General features: G+C 41.8%; 1 protein-coding gene and 1 non-coding gene across 2 annotated transcripts; one reads left to right on the top strand and one right to left on the bottom strand.

Annotated features, from left to right (window-relative positions):
* Positions 1-1,588: 1,588 nt before the first annotated feature.
* rack1 (receptor for activated C kinase 1) lies at positions 1,589-18,243 on the bottom strand. The gene is made up of 8 exons (XM_008105469.3): positions 18,013-18,243; positions 12,564-12,735; positions 11,805-11,952; positions 9,238-9,333; positions 8,152-8,262; positions 5,428-5,568; positions 4,171-4,281; positions 1,589-1,915 (listed from the first exon to the last, which is right to left on the bottom strand). The coding sequence occupies exons 1-8, from the start codon at positions 18,119-18,121 to the stop codon at positions 1,850-1,852; spliced, it is 954 nt and encodes a 317-aa protein (XP_008103676.1). The 5' UTR covers positions 18,122-18,243; the 3' UTR covers positions 1,589-1,849.
* An 832-nt stretch (positions 18,244-19,075) lies between these two features.
* trnav-cac (transfer RNA valine (anticodon CAC)) lies at positions 19,076-19,148 on the top strand. Its single transcript has one exon. It is a non-coding gene; the product is annotated as a tRNA-Val (tRNA).
* Positions 19,149-19,714: the final 566 nt, after the last annotated feature.

The following is a 19,714-nucleotide window of genomic DNA, read 5'->3' as shown; positions in this document are numbered from 1 at the left end:
AAACAACAAAACTGCTGAACCAAATCACACCAAATTTGGCCACAATCATCCAATCTATGTCTTTCAAACAAACAAAAAAAAAACCCTAGAAAAATAGTCCAAATAACAGGATGAGGAAGAGCCTTTCTCCCCCTAACGGCCAGTCAGAAAGGTAGGCCCTACTGCCTTTAGGCCCCACCCCCTTCGTGTCCTAGCAATTCCCTCAGCCAAAATAGCGTACAGAAGATAGGCAGAGTGCACTTAGGCCTCATCCACGCTGCCTATAAAATACAGATGATCTGATTTGAATTGGATTATATGGCAGTGTAGACTCAAGGCCGTTCCACACAGCTATATAACCCAGAATGCAAAGGCACATAATCCACAGTATCTGCTTTGAACTGGATTATCTTGAGTCCACACTGCCATATAATCCAGTTCAGTGTGGATTTTATACAGTTGTGTAGAAGGGACCTCATATAATCCAGTTCAAAGCAAATCATATAAGATTATAAATATAATATATAATAATTATTGTGGTATAATAATACAGAAGAATATAATCTCTAAAATCAGAACAGTAAATAAAGGGCAACACTCAGAGAACAGGGAAATTGGAAATTCCAGAAAGGAAACCATCAGTGCCAGGTAACACCTCCCAACAAATGATTCCCCCAGGCAGGAAGCAGCCAGGCGTTGAAGCTGCATGGCCATTAAATGCTAATCAAGGTGGCTAATTGCAGCATTCATATCTGCCACACCAAGACTATTAATTGCTATTCAACCTGGCCAATCAAGGATCCCGCAAGGTAGAAAGCGGCCAGGCTTGCAAGCAGCAAGGCTATTCAGTGCTGTTCATCCTGGCCAACCAAGATTTCCCCTAGATAGAAAACCCCCAGGCTTTGAAGCCACAAGGCTACTCCATCCCATTTATCCTGGCCAACGAAGAATGCCCCTATGTAGAAAGCGGCCAGGCTTTTAAGCTGCAAGACTATTCAGTGCAATTCAAGCTGGCCAAACAATTATTCCCCTACAAAGGAAGTAGCCAGGCTTGACGGTGCTACTCCAGCTCGCCAAACAGGGATTCCCCTAGGTATAACACAGCCAGGTACTGAAGCTGTAAGGCTATTCAGTGCAATTCAACCCGACCAACGAAGGACCAACCTTGGTAGAAGGCGGCCAGGCTTTGAAGCAGCAATACTACTCTGTACTATTGAAGCTGACCAATGAAAGAGTCCCCTAGATAGCAAGCAGCGAGGCTATTCATTGCAATTCTAGCAGCCCAAAAAAACCCATTCCCCCAGAACGCAAGTATTCAGGCTTCCAAACAGCAAGCCTATTCCATTGTATTCCAGCTCACCAAACAAGGATTCCCATAAGAAGAAAACGGCCAGGCTTTGAGGCTGCAAGGTTATTCAGTTATTCCACCTGGCCAACAAATGATTCCCATAAGCCACAGCAATGCGTGGCCGGGCACAGCTAGTTTCTTTTATAATTTCAAATGCACCCTATATTTAGGCTTTATTTTAGCCCTAGCAAATTTTATATGATTATCTTAGTACTGAAGTTCCTGGTGATATTATATAAAAACAATTGCAGCAGCTCAATATGTTGTTCATTATTATGTTTATTTATATCCTGCTTTTTCTCTCCACAAGGAGACTCAGCGGAAAATATCCTTTATGACTTTGAGTCCCAGAATCTCCCAGACAGCACTGAGGTGAGGGCCCGATAAAAATTTTTAGCGTATCTTTGGGTCCTGGTATCTGAATAAGGAGAACAGACCCATCTTTCAGCACAAAAAAATCTGTTTTTATTGGGTTTTTTTGAACATAATGAGAACCTGTGCCTTGTGGACAAGCATACTCTCTCATCTGGTTCCAATAGTGACCTGCCAGACGCGAACCAGGTTATCCGTGTAGCCAGCAAACAGGGTCTGGTGGGAAAAAGGAACAGAAGGGAAGAAACAGTATTAATAAGTGAAAAGCTGCCTAGGATGAACGAAGTCACTTTGCAGGAAATCAGTTGTGCCGGAAGTTGAGTGGAGAAAAACTACTTGCTGATACAATATGATATGAAGGGTCTAAACATTCCTAAGGGCACCAGATCCCATCTGAAGTTGGAAGCTATGAGGGTCAACCCTGGTTAGTACTCAGATGAGAGACTGCCAATGAATGCCAAGCGATGTAGGTTATATTTCAGAAGAAGGAACTGTCAAAAACTACCTCTGAGTAGTTCCTTGCCTAATAAAACACTATGAAATTCATGGTGTTTTCATGAGTTCACAGTTGAGTTTAAGGTGCCTAGATACACAGTATGGAATAGACCTTAAAGCAGCCAAAACACATGGCAATCCAAGCACTACACCTCCACCCCTGTTCTATATAAACACAAATACACACAAAAACAAAACTAATGAACATACAAACTAATCTACAGACCCCATTCTCTCTCTGATGGTTTTTAAAAATTCTAACTGGTCTACTCCTTTTAAATAATGTTATAGAATCACAATTCTACATTTAAATAACATACTCCTAGTTCGTGAGTCCTAGTTAATGAATTCCTCTTTCATTGTTATGTCAATAACCCCCCCCCCCCCCAAATCTGTCTTGAAGTTGAAGACATATGTCGGCCTAATCAATTTGTCCATTTCAGTTCACAAATCTTCATCAGTTATTATCATAACTTTTCGACTTCACTTTTCTAAAAGCAGACATACATGTAAGCCTTAACAAGATTAATTTTTTTCAAATTTCAAAGTATCACAGTGTGATGCCTCATGGGCCTTGTAGTCCTGCTCCTAGTGCCATCGTGGCAGATGAAGACGAAAACATGGGGTTTTTGCCGGTTCAACAAGAGCCGGAGTCCTTTCACCTGCCGGATGTTGATGTTTGTCCCCAAGAATTCAGTAAAACAGACCTTGGGCATTCCTCGCCTCCGTTCCCCAGAAGGGAATCTTACTCTAGAGACAGAGGAGTCAGAGAACAAAATCGCAGGAGTTTACGGATTGCTGCCAAACAACAGGCTGATTAGGCCTGCTTCCCTTGGGAAATTCTAAGGAGTCTTGCATCTGGATAGAGTTGGGTTTCGCTTCTCGTTCTCTAGGGAAGGAGATTGTTGGCGGGAAAACGAGACCCCAATATAGGTGCTTGACGCGGGATAATCTTTGCGGAGTCAACAGAGCAGCTTCAGGAGTAAGATCGTGTGTGGACTTCGTAACCCCAGTTCCTTGTTTCCCGGATTAAGTAATCAAGACTTGCCTCGCTTGCTTTTAACCACGGACCTTGTTCCAAGAATCACTGTTGCCTTGTATCCAGCCTTGTTGTCAAGCTACCTAGGACTCCAGAGACTCAGACATTTCTCCACACTATTGCTTGGCAATAGTGTGTGTTTTGGTATTGGATAAAGAACTTTGAACTCTAATATCATTTATTGGACAATACATTTTTGGACTATATTTGACCTCATTTGAAAGGTCTGCTTCTGAACTATCTTCTTCACTTGTTTTTATTGCTTTTATATATTTTCTTAATAAAGATATTAGAGATTGGCCTCCGTGTATGGTTCTTGGTGCTCTGCTCCCAGGGGTCTGACACACAGTTTCTGGTTTTTAGGATAGGAAACATTTCCCTGGGATTGTTACAGATACCCTTTCTTCATCCAGAATGTCCTAGAAAGTTACCAATTACAATGACAGGATGGCTTAGGCTTTCCTTCAAGAACGAAGCAGGACACAGTACTCTAGTGCAGTGGTTCCCAACCTTTGGCCCTCCGGGTGTTTTGGACTTCAATTCCCAGAAATCCCAGCCAGCTTACCAGCTGTTAGGAACTGTAGGAGCTGAAATTCAAAACACCTGGAGGCCCAAAGGTTGGGAACCACTGCTCTAGTGATATCAAAACTGCAGGTACAAAAAAAATCAAGCTTTCTTTACTGCCCCAAAGACTAGGACACAGAGGAATGGATTCAAACAACAGGAAAAGAAAATCCACCTGAACATTAGAAAGAAGATAAGAGCTGTTTGGCATAAGAATGTGCTGCCTGGGACTCTCCGGAGGTTTTGAAGCAAAGGCTGGATGGACATCTGTCAGGAGTGCTTTGATTGTACATTCCTGCATGGCAGGGCTTGTGATTTCTTCCAACCCTTTAATGCTAAGAAAGCTACAGAACCCTTGGACACCTGACCTTACCTGTCCATCAGCTGACCAGGCCAATGAGGTGCACTGGGGAGGCTCTGCCTTGCTGCTGGTGCTGATAACCTCCTGCTTCAGCTCATCCACAATGATCTTGCCTTCCAAGTCCTGTGAACAAGAAGAATAAAAGATAAATGGGTCAAAGCCAGTTTCGACTCTCAATTCCCATCCAACCTTTCATTGGGAATTCAAATAGAGTTTGGGCAACAAGCTCAGAAACAGCCTCTGGTTTTCTACACGGAAGTAATGTCAGAAGGCATATATTGAGTTTCATCACAGCGGAAAGAAGCCCCTTGTATCCCACTAGCCATGGGAAATCCTCTTGACCACAAAGACAGGTCAGCTTTAGAGAGCAATAATTCCAGAGCAGGTAGTGCCCATCCAATCTGAAACTAGGCTAAGTACTAATTACACAACTGAATACATTTGTGTCCTGTTGATCCTTCAGCAGACTTTGCGACTTTTCTTCACTTCTCCACTCCCACTGATGAGTTCAGAAGCGGGAATACTGAGGCCTCCAGATGTTGTCAAATAAAAGTTCCCAGCATTCCTCACCAATGGCTAGGCTTGGTGAGAGCTGCATTTAATCAATACTTGGTAGGCTGTGTAATCCTCAGCAGTGTTTACTTTGTATGTTTCTTGAGATATTTTTGGGAGGGGTTTATCCTTTCTCCCTGAAACACTATCTCTCTATATATGTTCATTTGCTGATGCTAGGTGAAGTGGCCCTCTGTGATGTCAATGGATTGGCTGTTGCAAGGTGAAAGACTGGGCAGTGACAAAAAGAGGCATGGAAATTCCACATCTCTTAATGTTATTCTATGGGTGGGACCAGAGGTGTCTCTATCTATTGCCAGGACAATCTTACTAATACAAGTACTATATATACTTGAGTATAACCTGACCCAAATATAAGCCAAGGCATCAAATTTTACCACAAACAACTGGGAAAACTTATTGACTCGAGTATAAAATGAGGGTGGGAAATGCAGCAGCTACTAGTAAATTTCAAAAATAAAAATAGATACCAATAAAATTACATTAATTGCAGAATTAGTAGGTTAAATGTTAATATTTACATAAAACTGTAATATATGGCATTCTCCTTTTCCCTCCCCATTCATTTTTTCTCTTGTATCACACCAAAAAAGATTATGCACACTGGGGCAGTAATACTGTTATTCTTAACCTGTGCCCATTACTTGGCACAGCTCAGGTTCTAATTTTCAGGAGCTTCTTTTCATAAATACTCACCCAGATCTTGATGCTGGGCCCGGTAGCGGCACAGAGCCAGTAGCGGTTGGGGCTGAAGCACAAGGCATTGATGATGTCCCCACCATCCAGCGTGTACAGATGCTTGCCTTCGTTCAGGTCCCACAACATGGCCTGGCCGTCCTAAGAAGGGAGAGCAAGATCCATCAGCGAGAATACGGGTTCAACTGAACAAGTTCTGGTGGTAAGCAAGTAAAGTCACCTGGAGAAACTGTTTCATGTTAATTTTATGGAAAGTTTCAAACGTAATGATCATATTCGTTGTGTAACAATCCCCAGTTGTGGATCCAGTATCTGGCCCCCTTGATACTATTAATATTCTTAATTAAAATTAATATATAGTACCACCCCAATTTCCATGGGATATATGTTCCTGTATTTACCACGGAAATGTGAAACTACAAATAATAATGAACTCTTCTATTGAGAAGAATAACTCCTGTGGGTGATTGTTATAGCCCAGCCAGGGGCTGATGAGTTCACTGATGAGAACCTTCTTATGGAAGCAGGCCTTCCCCGACAACACACAAAACTAGTCACTTTAGTCAGATAAGGCCTCAAGGCTCATATAGCTAGAGTTATGGAACTCTGATCTGTTCTGCTTATGTTTAACGTGGTAGGATAACCTCAGTGGCCAGAGGTGTAGAGTTTTAAACTGTTAATGATATATGTTTTTACACTTATTTATATTTATGTAATTTGGGTCTACATAATGTGTTGATTTAATATCTATTTTGGGGTTTGTGGGATGAGGATTTTCTATTACGTACTTGTTTGTGGTTTTATGTATGCCGCTTTAAGTCCCATTTGTGGAAGAAAGGTGGGATAAAAGTAAATAATAATAATAGTAATAATATATTTTCCAGATTTGGGTAAGTGAAATCATGGGTGCCAGCCCTATGGATATGAGAGGTGTAGTGTATCCATGGTTTAGTTATGTATCAGGACATACACGGTCTTCAAGCCAGAAAATATTCTTTCTTCCAAAACAACAGCAACAATAACTACAGAAACTTCTACATTTGCGCAGCTCAGAAACAGCCTCTGAGAATCAGCATGGTGATAATAGTCAGATGGCGCTCGTAAGTTTCATCACAGCTGAGCCAACATCTGCCAGAAGCAGGCAGGGATGGTTGGATAAACAGCAGTCACCCATGGATCAAAGTCCTGGGCTAGGTAGAAGAAGGGGGAAGAAATGCATGCCAACTCTTAGCCTTTCCCCCCTAAAAGTAAGGTGCTTGGAATATCAAACATGTATGCCTGAGTTCCTGAAAACCTTTTCCCTCAGGATGGCATTTCCTAACTTGACTTGGGAGCCTGCTTTGATCTTGATCACACAAAAATATACAATTCCACCGTAGAGTCTGTCATGAATCCGAAATTAAAACAAAGTTTGTTACTATTTCAGTTTCATCAGTTCCTCTTCAGCAGGGGTGTCTCACCTTTTGGCTTCCCGGGATCTCATTGGAAGACCAATAATTGCATTGTGCCAACACATAAAATATGCTAACACTAATGATAACCAATAAACAATCGAATCCCCCCCCCCAAAAAAACCTTCATGCTTTAGGCAAGTTTACGATTTTGTGTGAACTCATCGCCATCGTGGGCTGCAGGTTGGACAAGCCTGCTCTACAGTATCCCTAACAGAAGTGTTTCCTTGAAGACCAACCAAGTAAGATGGGAACAGGCCTCCAGAAATCCATCAACTATTTTTCTCAAAACCCTGGTTCCCTATTTTTCAGTGGAGTTCCAAATGTCCAGAGGCCTCCAGTTTCTCAATTCTGAAGAAAGGAAAATGTGACAGAAGTAGATGACTGCTTTTCCTAGCCCCAAACTCCTTTCATGTTTAATAATAAATAACATTAATAATAAACTTTATTTATAGACTGCCCTATCTATCAAAGCAATCCAGGGAGGTTTCCAAATATATGGCAACCATTAAATGCCCAAAGAAAACCATACAAAACAGTTTACATCAAGACAATGCACATTAGACAATATAAACAACCTAATTGTAACTTAATAAACTAAATGACGACCAACAAAATGAAGACTAGAAATGAAAAAATAAAAATAAAACATCATAAAATACAAAAACCCTGATAAAACACATTAAAAATAATATATACTAAAATAGAGTACATTGAAACTCCGTATTTGATTTTCCTACTTATGCAGAAATGCTACTTCTCAGAATCTGAGCCTGTTGCTCCATGTACTATGTCAGTGGTTCTCAACCTGTGGGTTCCCAGGTGTTTTCGCTTACAACTCCCAGAAATCCCAGCCAATTTACCAGCTGTTAGGATTTCTGGGAGTTGAAGGACAAAACATCTGGGGACCCACAGGTTGGGAACTACTGTACTATGTGGTCAGCACAACTGTTCTACTTTGCAGATATTTTGGAAAGAATCTGTCCTTATCCTTGATCCCCATTTCTGCAAAGAAAAGGCTATCAATTCCATAAAGATTATCCTAAAGGAAGCCTACTTGCATCAGATACATTACTTTTTCTACACTCACAAGTGTTTCAGAAAGTACAGAAGGCAGGAAGGAAGCCAGGAGGTGTACTTGCTGCAGAATTCTGGGAGTTGTTGTTTGACACTCTGGATTTGACCCAAGAAACCTCCCCCTCCTATTGCATAGACAACAGGAAAGCAGAACAGGAAGAGGAGTCCTTCTGTTCTGATTGCTGTGAGCACTTACCTTGCCACCTGAGGCACACAGAGAACCATCAGGGGAAACGGTCACAGTGTTCAGGTACCCCGTGTGCCCAATGTGGTTGGTCTTCAGCTTGCAGTTGGCCAAGTTCCAGACCTATGAGACAGAGAACCAGAGCAGGGTTAGGGATTCAATCACAAACATGTTAGGAGTATTTATTTTATTCTTTGGCCACTGAAACATGACATCATTATCTAGGTGGTGCATTTTAAGCATCTGTCTCGTGTTCACTTAAGAGTTAAAAAGTTTCTGATCTGTTTCCTTGTTTCTCTTCAGAAAGTATGTAAGCCTTTTTACTTTGATGCTGGTCTTCTTAATGCACACGTCAAATTCAAAACCCTACCAATGCTGGACTTTAACTCTTGTATTCCTCATCATTACAAATCATGACTAGAGTTGATGGGAATTGTGATCCAGTAACACCTGGAAGGCTGCAGCTTCTGTTTAGTCAGGAAAGTGGGGTTTGAATGTAGATACAAAGCTTGTGGATATGATGCCCAGCTTTAAAATATCCTTTAACCTTTCCCCAGCCTCAGAGCCACAAGTGCTGTTGGGTTGCAGTTCCCCTTATCCTCAGTCCACATGGTGGGTAATCAAAAGTGATGGGAGGTGTCATTCAATAACATCTGGGGACCCAAATTAGGTAAAAACTAAAGACAACTATGTAAAAAGAAAATAAAGTTGGCCCTCTGTATCCACAGATTCTCAATCCATGGATTCAACAGCCCTTTGAAGGCAAACAAAAGGATGATGTGGCTCTCAATGAAAATGAGATGGATCCTTTTGACTTAATGCATCACCCCCTCATATCAATGTTTACAAAACAACAGAATGTCACTGAAATAATAGTAAACCCAAAAGTGTCAAATGGAAATGTAAGGCTCCTATATCCCCTACTCCTGGATCTAGGCTGAGGCTTCACTAAAGGAGATTATAAGATACCACCTCACTCTAAAGTCCAGCTTCACAAGATTTTTGGGTTGCTTCTGGCTCTTCAGAAGTGAGTGAGAATCAAAGTTTTCGACGTTTCAGGGTGGGATGGGGCATCCTTCAAGGCAATTTGCAACTCACCTTCACCAGCTTATCCCAGCCACAGGAGACGATGATGGGGTTGCTGCTGTTGGGAGAGAAGCGCACACAGGACACCCACTCAGAGTGGCTTTCGTCCTGGGCAGAGGAAATAAAACGGAGGTCAAGAAACACATCACAGTATACAACACAACTTTGGAAAATAGTAGAACAAACCAAACAACCCCAAAATCAATGATAAATCAAACAATTCATTCAATGCCTAACACGTAAGGCAGGCACATGCAAACTTCGGCTCTCCAGGGGTTTTGGATTTGAAATCCCAGAATCAGCCTGCTGGCTGTTAGGAATTGTGGGAGTTGGAAGTCCAAAAAAGCCTGGAGGGCTGAAGTTTGCCCATGTCTGATCTAAGGTGTTTACAAAGTACATAGCCTCTAGTCCTACCCCACAAAACCCTCTGGATATGCACTTGTATTCACATAGGCTCTTACTACGCTTTCCCTGCCTTCTCATCCTGTCAAAATACACACTTAATCTTCACTGAAGCAGCAACCTCTCTTTTTGCTTATGCTACAAAGAAGGGGAGCATGTACCATAACTTTCCATCTTGTCCTGGTCTTCGAAGTGCCACCTGTATTTCACAGTGCAATAACTAGAAAATCGCTAAAGTCATTCTCAGCCCAGGTTTAGGAGCATCCAAAAAGTCTGTGTGACGATGTGAATTTTGGACTCTGGATGCCCCTACACTGTAGAATTAATGCAGTTTGATACCACTTCAACTGCCATGACTCTATGCTATGAAATCCTGGGAGGTGATCCTCCAGACCCTTAATCATTTTAGTCGCCCTCCTCTGGACGCTTTCCAGCTTGTCAACATCTCCCTTCAACTGTGGTGCCCAAAATTGCACACCTGGAATACTGTGTCCAATTTTGGGCACCACAGTTGAAGGGAGATGTTGACAAGCTGGAAAGCGTCCAGAGGAGGGCGACTAAAATGATTAAGGGTCTGGAGAACAAGCCCTATGAGGAGCGGCTTAAAGAGCTGGGCATGTTTAGCCTGCAGAAGAGAAGGCTGAGAGGAGACATGATAGCCATGTACAAATACGTGAAGGGAAGTCATAGGGAAGAGGGAGCAAGCTTGTTTTCTGCTGCCCTGCAGACTAGGACACGGAACAATGGCTTCAAACTACAGGAAAGGAGATTCCACTTGAACATCAGGAAGAACTTCCTCACTGTGAGGGCTGTTCGACAGTGGAACTCTCTCCCCGGGGCCGTGGTGGAGGCTCCTTCCTTGGAGGCTTTTAAGCAGAGGCTGGATGGCCATCTGTCGGGGGTGCTTTGAATGCGATTTCCTGCTTCTTAGCAGGGGGTTGGACTAGATGGCCCATGTGGTCTCTTCCAACTCTACTATTCTATGATTCTATGATTCTATGTGAGGTTCAGTGAGGTACCAGGACTCTTCAGCACATTAGAATAAAGACTTTGTAAAACTACAATTCCTATAATTTCATAGCACTGAACTAAGGCAGTCAAACTGATGTCAAACTGCAAATGCACTCTCTGAAAGCCATACCAAGCCCCCACAAGACAGATTCATGAATCAGACCAAGACATGCTCAGTCACACAAACAATATCATAAAAAACCCACATTATCCTGTTAAGTTATCCACTTTACAATACACAGGCAAAACTGAACTCTGCAGTTGAAAATCTCCATCTCAACACCTTCCCCAAAATTTCACACCTTTCTCCCCACTCTCCTTCTATACTTCATCCACTTATAGAAGAGATTTAATTACAGACAATTCAGGTATTTCCTGTTAAGTCACAGCCCATCCAATGCCTGCTACTTTTCTGAAATACTTCTTTCAGCCAACATGATCAGGTATGATACTGGCTGAGTAATTCTGGGAAGTTGTACTTTAAAAAATGTCATTCCTCCAGGTTCCGAGTTCACCCAATGATAACGTACATTCAAGCCTTTCACTTCCCTTCGAGTTCATTGTCTGTTGTTTTACTCAGAGGATTCCCTCTTCTCTTGCCTTACGGGAGACAAACTGAGAGTCTGGAGTTCAAAGTATACTGGTAACAGCAAGGAAAGCCTTCAAAGCTAAGCAGAAGCAGGCCCAAAATCTGTCTTTCCCCACAGTAATGTGTTACAACCAAGAGGCCAAAGCAGTGAAAGTTTTTCCCCTTCAGATACATTGGTGGCAACCGTCTGAACCAGCAGCTACTATTGGCACACAGAGGGTGCATCTACAGTGCAGAAGTAATGCAATGTGATACCACTTTCATTGCCAGGGCTCACTGCTATGGAATCCTGGGGAGTTGTAGCTTGGTTAAAGACCCCCACAGCATTGAGACAGGGCAGTAGTGTCAAACTGCATTAATTCAACTGCGTAGATCAGGTATGGGCAAACTTTGGCCCTCCAGATGTTTTGGACTTCAACTCCCACAATTCCTAACAGCCAGTAAGGTCAGTTTGCTCATGCCTGGTGGAGATGCACCCTCTGCTTCCTTTACATTTGGTGCCTCACTTTGAGAATAATTCACGATTTGAACCCTAGGAAAATTCAATTCCAAATTCTGGAAGGAAAAAAGCCCGCACCTGCACAGTGTACTTGCAGACACCAAGAGTGTTCCAGAGTTTGATGGTTTTGTCTCGGGAGCCAGAGACAATCTGGCGGTTGTCGGAAGAGAAGGCCACGCTCAGAACGTCCTTGGTGTGGCCCACAAAGCGCCGTGTGGTGGTGCCCCTATAAGGAGGGAGATCCCAAAATTCAGTGTACTGCAGGGAAGGAGGAACTCACAGCTCCAACTAACCCTCTCCCTGTCTTGGCATTTCCCTTCTTGCAAACCTCCCACAGCTCCGATGCGGATTATGGCCTGAAACTAAGGTATATCTACACTATAGGTTGAATGCAACTGGACACTATTTTTAACTGCTATGGCTCAACGCTATGGAATTCAGAGATTTGTAGTTTGGTGAGGCACCAGCACTTTTTGGAAGAGAAGGCTAAAGGTGTTGTAAAACTAAAACTACAATGATTCTATGCAGGCAAGAATGAACCAAACAAAGATTTCCATCCCTTCTCCCTTGTCCTGTCCCTTCATAATTGCAGGACATCTCCGCAAACTCCAGTAGAGTCAGTAGATGTGTGTCAAATCTAATCATTGGGACAGGAGGAAGCAAACAGAAATCCTATCCATGAAGTTATCCAGAAAAGGAAAGAAAAGAACCTCAAGTAACAGAATATAGATGAAAAATCTGAATACATGGGAAAATGGGAGCAAGTGAACTGGCTTCTGAACAGTTGTTTTATCCTTCCTAATGTGCTCCTGCTTCTTTCCCCCAAAGTGCACTTACGTGGTAAGATCCCAGAGGCGGAGGGTGCCGTCCCAAGAGCCAGAGAGCGCAAACTGCCCGTCCGAAGAGATCACCACATCACTGACAAAGTGAGAATGGCCCCGTAAGGCCCGCTGGGGAATCCCGTAATTGGTTTCATCCCGGGTCAGCTTCCACATGATTATGGTCTTGTCTGCAAGAGGAGGGAATGGCAAATGGTCATTTTACAGATTTCCCAAAAGTCAAGAGGTACCCGTGAGTGAAAATCTCCATTCTCTACAGTCCAAAACTCCATCTCTTGGGCCAGTGTTGAGGCCTAGTTCTCAAATCTTGTGGACCTGCGGATACTATTGGACTACAATGGCCAGTATTACTCGCTTGTATGTTAAGGGAAGAACACCAAAACACACATTCTCCATTGCTTGCCAAAAATTCTTCTGCCCTGGTCAACTACCTCGTTGACTTGTGCTTTCATAGATATATATTATGATAAACTATGCAGGCAACATAGATATACCAGGAATAAGTACCCATGCTCTAGAGCAAACATCCCCAAACTCTTAAGCATTTTGATTTAACTCCTAGAAGCCTCAGCTACTTTGAGCAATGGCCAGAGATTCTGGGAGACGGAAGTCTAAACACCTGGAGGGCCAGAGCTTGGGAATCATTGCTCTAGAGCATGGCATGAGTGAGGTGATGCTAAAGAAGCTCAAGTGTCAACCTAGCTAGCAGCCATGCCAGATTGTCCTCCAAGTATAACTAAATACAGTCGAGGTGGTATGAGTCACAGACCCCTGGGTTGATGCATAATGGAGCTTTGCCCCACTGACCCCAGAAGAACCACAACATCATGATCCTCAAATATCAGTGCCCCAAAGAAGTAACATTATGGAGGAGACTTGTGCTGTTCAAGTTATAGGATGTGAGGAACCAATAATATTTTACCCAACTTTCTGGGGCCTGGCACTAAATATGTACCCAATGAGGACAGTATTCTTTCTGTTCTGGAAACTCACCAGGGATCAGTAGCCAGTGGCTTGGGGTCTGGTCCAGAGACCACAGCTCTAATAGCACTAGAACGGAATACCTTAATGTTGGTGTATACAACTATACATAAAAGTTTTTAAGCAGGCTATATGACCATGTCTCAAAAGTGCTTCCTGAACTGATAAGGAAACTGGAAAAGAGATGATGCAAAACAATTGTTCTTTGCCTAACCCAAGTATGAAACAAGTTCTTCAAAAATGAAGCTGGCTTCTAACAGGAAAAACTCATTGCACTAAGTCTAGGGATGAAATAGCAGAATAGGTAAAGATCCACTAGCAGATCTCTGGGTAATTTGCAAGAAATTGGAAAAAAAACTCCTTTGACTTCCAATTATTTATCAGCAAAAAAAGGTTTTACAAGCCTAGATGAGATTACTAGAAAGGAAGAGCGGGGAGAAAACAGAAAGGGGATATTTGTATTATGGGGTTTCGTTTTGGTCATAACGACCATCTGCATGTGCCATACTCTTTATTTTTCAATGTCTACCTGCCTATTTGTGCCATTGATTTACACCAGATCCTGATGGTTGATCCTCAAACTTCCAGTTTTGAGTGCCACAATTCAAAAAGGATACTGAGAACGATCAAACGTCTAGTCAAGCCCTATGACAAGCAGCTGAAGGAGCAGAACACTCAGAAGACAGGGGAATTCCAGACAAGAAACAATCAGAGCCAGTTAACACCTCCCAACAAAGGATTCCCTCAAGACAGGAAGCACCTAGGCTTTGAATCTGCAAGACCATTAAACGCTAATCAAGGTGATCAACATTCATACTTGTCTCAAATAGACAAGAGTTCTACCTGGACATTATTCCACAAATATATAAATCCCACTTGCCATGTTTCCAACAAATCTCACCACCTCTGAGGATGTCTGTCATAGATGTGGGCAAAATGTCAGGAGGGAATGCTTCTGGAATATGGCCATACAGCCCGGAAAATTCACGGAACTCATGTTTTAATATTTGAAAGGATTCATGTTGAGAAGAGGGGAAACTTGCTTTCTGCTGCTCTGGGGGAGCAATGGATTCAAACTGCAGAAATAAGATTCCATCTAATCATTAGGAAGAATTTCCCAAGAGCTGTTCAGCATTCGAATATGCTGCTTCCTCATAGTGTGGAGGCTTTTAAGCAGAGGCCTGATGGTCATCTGTCAGAGGTGTTTTGACTCTGTGTTCCTGCATGGCATGGGGTTAGATTGGATGGAGTCTCTTCCAACTCTGTGATGCTGTGATTCTAATATGAAAGCAAATCTGGCCCTGCCAGCCAGATGGCTGTTCACTCTAATTCACAAACCTGAGATACCTGTAGCACTGCTTCATTGCTTCTGAGTTGTGAGATCATCTTTATTAGCTTTTTGTGGCGCTGCTCTGAATTAAACTTTTCTAGTAACAAATTGGACCCTTCCCCCTCCCCTCCTTAATGGATCCTCCTCTGTCCCATCATAATTGCAGGACTTGTCTTCAGATCCCATTGAGAAGATCAGGTAGACAATGTCATATTTAATCATTGGGACAGAGAAGAAGCAAATGCACCCATAATTGCCCTCCACATGGAGCTACTTCTCAGGCATGGGCAAACTTCAGCCCTCCCGGTGTTTTAGGCTTCAACTCCCTCAATGCCTAACAGCCCACCAGCTGCAACTTTCTTGGAGGGAGAATGCCCTACAGCCATCCTAAAATGATGCCTCCTCAGTCTTTGATTCTGTGGCACATACCTATATTAACCATGGGTGCATCTACACTGTAGAATTAATGCAGTTAAGGATCATGGGAGTTGCAGGCTTACAAGGCTTTTAGCCTTCTATGCCAACCTATATTAATTCTACAATATAAATTCACCCCAACCCTTTGTATTATTGTGCAATGCTAATTGTTATTAATAATAATATAATATATTGTAATACAATACTAATAATAATACAATATAATAATTGTATATAATATATTGCATGTAATATTACTAATAATATTGCAGCATAGTGATATAGTACAATATAGTAATATATAATACTAATATTGTGCTAAAAAAAGGTAAAGGTAAAGGTTTCCCCTGACGTTAAGTCCAGTCCCGTCTGACTCTGGGAGTTGGTGCTCATCTCCATTTCTAAGCCGAAGAGCTGGCGTTGTCCGTAGACACCTCCGAGGTCATGTACATATAATATTCATCATAATATTGAAATACAATATAATACTAATAATACAATATAATAATTATATATTACACGTAATATTACTAGTAATATTGCAGTATAGTGGTATACCAGTAGTACAATATAGAATATATAATACTAATATTGTGTTATGCTAATAATATCATATATTGCATGTACATGTAATATTACTAATAATATTGCAGTATAGTGGTATAGTACAATATAGTAATATACAGGGTGTTTGAAAAAGAACTCCCTAGTTTTAAGTAGAAATACATTAAAACTAGGTAGTTCTTTTTCAAACACCCTGTATAATACTAGTATTGTGCAATGCCAATAATATAATGTATTATATGCACATAGTATTGATCATAATATTGTAATACAATATAATACAAATAATAATGCAATATAATATTACTATATATTACACGTAATAATACTAATAATATTGCAGCATATTGATATAGTACAATATCTATATATATAAAAGGGTAATGAAATTTCGGCACAGGACAAAACAACAAAACTACACATCTCAAAAACACTAAACTTGGCAGCACAATCCCTCATCCATGCCTCTACGTTCATACAACAAAAAGAAAAGAAAAATAACGTCCTAATTAGAGGGAGAGGAATAATTGTTTTTATCCAAATGCTGCCAGTTAGAAGGCTAAGCTCAGCCCACTTGGTCTCCTAGCAACCCACTCAGCCCAGGGGACAGGCAGAGTTAGGCCTCACTTAGGCCTCTTCCACACTGCCTATAAAATACAGATTATCTGATTTGAACTGGATTATATGGCAGTGTAAACTCAAGGCCCTTCCACACAGCTATATAACCCATTTATAATGGACTTAATGTCAGGGGAAAACCTTTACCCTTGACCTTAACTACCACCAATTCCTCAATACTTTATTTCCCATACCTCCATACTTCGCCACAGCAGTGTATGGCTGGGCACAGCTAGTAGTAATATATAATGCTAATATATTATATGCACGTATAATATTGATCATAATATTGTAATACAATATAATACTAATAATACATTATATTATATATTACATGTAATACGGTAGAGTCTCACTTATCCAACATAAACGGGCCGGCAGAATGTTGGATAAGCGAATATGTTGGATAATAAGGAGGCATTAAGGAAAAGCCTATTAAACATCAAATTAGGTTATGATTTTATAAATTAAGCACCAAAACATCATGTTAGACAACAAATTTGGCAGGAAAAGTAGTTCAATACGTAGTAATGCTATGTAGTAATTACTGTATTTATGAATTTAGCACCAAAATATCACGATATATTGAAAACATTGACTACAAAAATGCGTTGGATAATCCAGAACGTTGGATAAGCGAGTGTTGGATAAGTGAGACTCTACTGTATTACTAATAATATTGTAGTATAGTGATATAGTGTAATATATAATACTAATATTCTGCTATGCTAATACAATATATTGCATGTACATGTAATATTGATCATGTTGTAATACAATACAATACAATAATATAATATTATATTTATAAATTACATGCAATATTACTAATAATATTGCAGTATAGTACAATATACAGTTGAGTCTCACTTATCCAAGCTAAACGGGCCGGCAGAAGCTTGGATAAGCGAATATGTTGGATAATAAGGAGGGATTAAGGAAAAGCCTATTAAACATCAAATTAGGTTATGATTTTACAAGTTAAGCACCAAAACACCATGTTTTACAACAAATTTGACAGAAAAAGTAGTTCGATACGCAGTAATGTTATCTTGTAATTACTGTATTTACGAATTTAGCACCAAAATATCACGATATATTGAAAACATTGACTACAAAAATGGCTTGGATTATCCAGAGGCTTGGATAAGCGAGGCTTGGATTAGTGAGACTCTACTGTAGTAATATATAATACTAATATAGTGCTAATCTTCTCGATTGAAATCCTCCCCACAAATACTGTGCTTTATGGAACTTCCCAGCCATACTTCCTAGGAAACTGAGGGTCGACTACATGCGACTACATGATAAGAATCGCATGCAGCAGACCAGTCTAGTTACTCTGGCCCTTAGCAATATTTGTAAGATTCCCTTTTCCTTTCATGTAACTTTGTTAATTCCAACTCCCCTCTAGGCTAAATGATATGTCTCTCCCCCCACCCTCCTCTGTACAGTGGTCTCTCCCAATCTATTTCTATCACCCCCCCCCCCTCCGGCCTTCGTGCCATTTGGTTTCGCCCTGCTTCTTTCGCCTTACCACGCGAGGCGGACAGGATCATGTCGGGGAACTGCGGGGTGGTGGCGATCTGGGTCACCCATCCGTTGTGGCCCTTAAGGGTGCCACGCAGGGTCATCTGCTCCGTCATGGCGGCGGCTGAGAAGGCTCGAGCTCCCGCGGAGGACGGAGGATGGCGGCGGATTCAGCGGAGGCCCTTCGCCCGGACCTGCCAGCTCGCAGAGGCCCAGAAAGAGAAAGGAAGCGGCACCGTCTTCCGGAAGCGGAAGTCGCCTCGCCTCGCGGGCGCCGTACAACAATATGGCTTCCCCCTGTAGCATGTGTACGGATAAAAAAATGGCTCGTACAGAAACCCATCCCTGGAAGTTACCTAGAGTTTGTTAATGACATTTCTAATTCTGAAAAAGTTCCCAGATAATATTGCAAAATCCACTTCTGAAATAAAGTGGATTGGTTTGGTGGTAATCCCCCTCAGAGACGTACAATATGGAAGCGCCCTAGGATTTTATTTATCGTGAGATTATGAACGTTAATTCCTCCATGGCGCGAATAGCAGTTTAATGCAGGCATGGTTCAACTTGAGCCCTCCGGGTGTTTTGGACTTCAACTCCCACAATTCCTAACAGCCTACCGGCTGTTAGGAATTGTGGGAGTTGAAGTCCAAAACACCTAGAGGGCCCAAGTTGAACCATGACTGATCTACACTGAAGGACTAATGCAGTTTGACACCATTTCAATGTCTAGGGCTCTATACTATAGAATTATGGGATTTGTAGTTTGGTGAAGCACTGGGACTCTTGGGCAGAGAAGGCTAAATACCTTGTGGAACTACAACTCCCATGACTGCATAGCATTTAGCCAGGGCAGTTCAAGTGGTGCCAAACTGCATTAATTCTACAGTGTAGATAGATAACTTAAAGACTTTAGCGATAGCCGTGATGGTAGGCAAGTTTAGCATGCTCAAGAACGTGTGGCTCGACTAGAAATGACTCAGATTTAGAGTTATGACTCAGCAATTCTTGGTAGATTTCGTTGCAGACATTCTTCCCTATCAGGCAGAGCGGCTGCCCCAAGCACTCAGTTGGTTTCTGTAGTGTAGTGGTTATCACGTTCGCCTCACACGCGAAAGGTCCCCGGTTCGAAACCGGGCAGAAACAAACAGTGATCCTTTTTTGTCCGCTCCTATTTTGTCTTCTGGAGGGTATGAAAAATAAATCAGTTGAAGCTTGTTAAAATAATAATAATTATTAGTATTTCATTTCGCCTCAATTGATGTGTAAATTCATGGTGCGGATAAATCAACGGAGAATTGGGTTGCTGCGAGTTTTCCAGGCTGTATGGCTTTCATGGCCGGAATCACTGGGTTGCTGTGAGTTTTCCGGGTTGTATGGCCATGTCCCCAGAAGCATTCTCTCCTGACGTTTCGCCCACATCTATGGCAGGAATCCTCAGAGGTTGTGAGGTTTGTTGGAAACTAAGCAAATGGGAGAGAGAGAGAGAGAGAGAGAGAGAGAGAGAGATATTTATATTTTTATTATTTATTTATTTATTTATTTATTTATTTATTTATGGAAAGTGTTGTTGAAGGCTTTCATGGCCGAAATCACTGGGTTGTTATGTATTTTGCGGGCTGTATAGCCATGTTCCAGAAGCATTCTCTCCTGACGTTTCGCCCACATCTCTGGCAGGCATTCTCAGAGGTTGTGAGGTTTGTTGGAAAGCT

Source organism: Anolis carolinensis, chromosome 2 (assembly GCF_035594765.1).
Source record: "Anolis carolinensis isolate JA03-04 chromosome 2, rAnoCar3.1.pri, whole genome shotgun sequence".
Lineage (NCBI taxonomy): Eukaryota > Metazoa > Chordata > Lepidosauria > Squamata > Dactyloidae > Anolis > Anolis carolinensis.
The sequence above is the reverse complement of the archived record's forward strand: the minus strand, read 5'-3'. Positions and strand labels throughout refer to the sequence as shown.

Excerpts from the sequence above, each read along its gene's own strand:
- rack1 (XM_008105469.3), bottom strand. The coding sequence starts at position 18,121 with ATGACGGAGCAGATGACCCTGCGTGGCACCCTTAAGGGCCACAACGGA. Across the intron at positions 5,569-8,151 it reads TGTGTGCCTCAGGTGGCAAG|GACGGCCAGGCCATGTTGTG; the intron begins GTAAGTGCTCAC and ends CTCCCTTCTTAG. Across the intron at positions 1,916-4,170 it reads CCTGGTCAGCTGATGGACAG|ACCCTGTTTGCTGGCTACAC; the intron begins GTAAGGTCAGGT and ends TTTTCCCACCAG.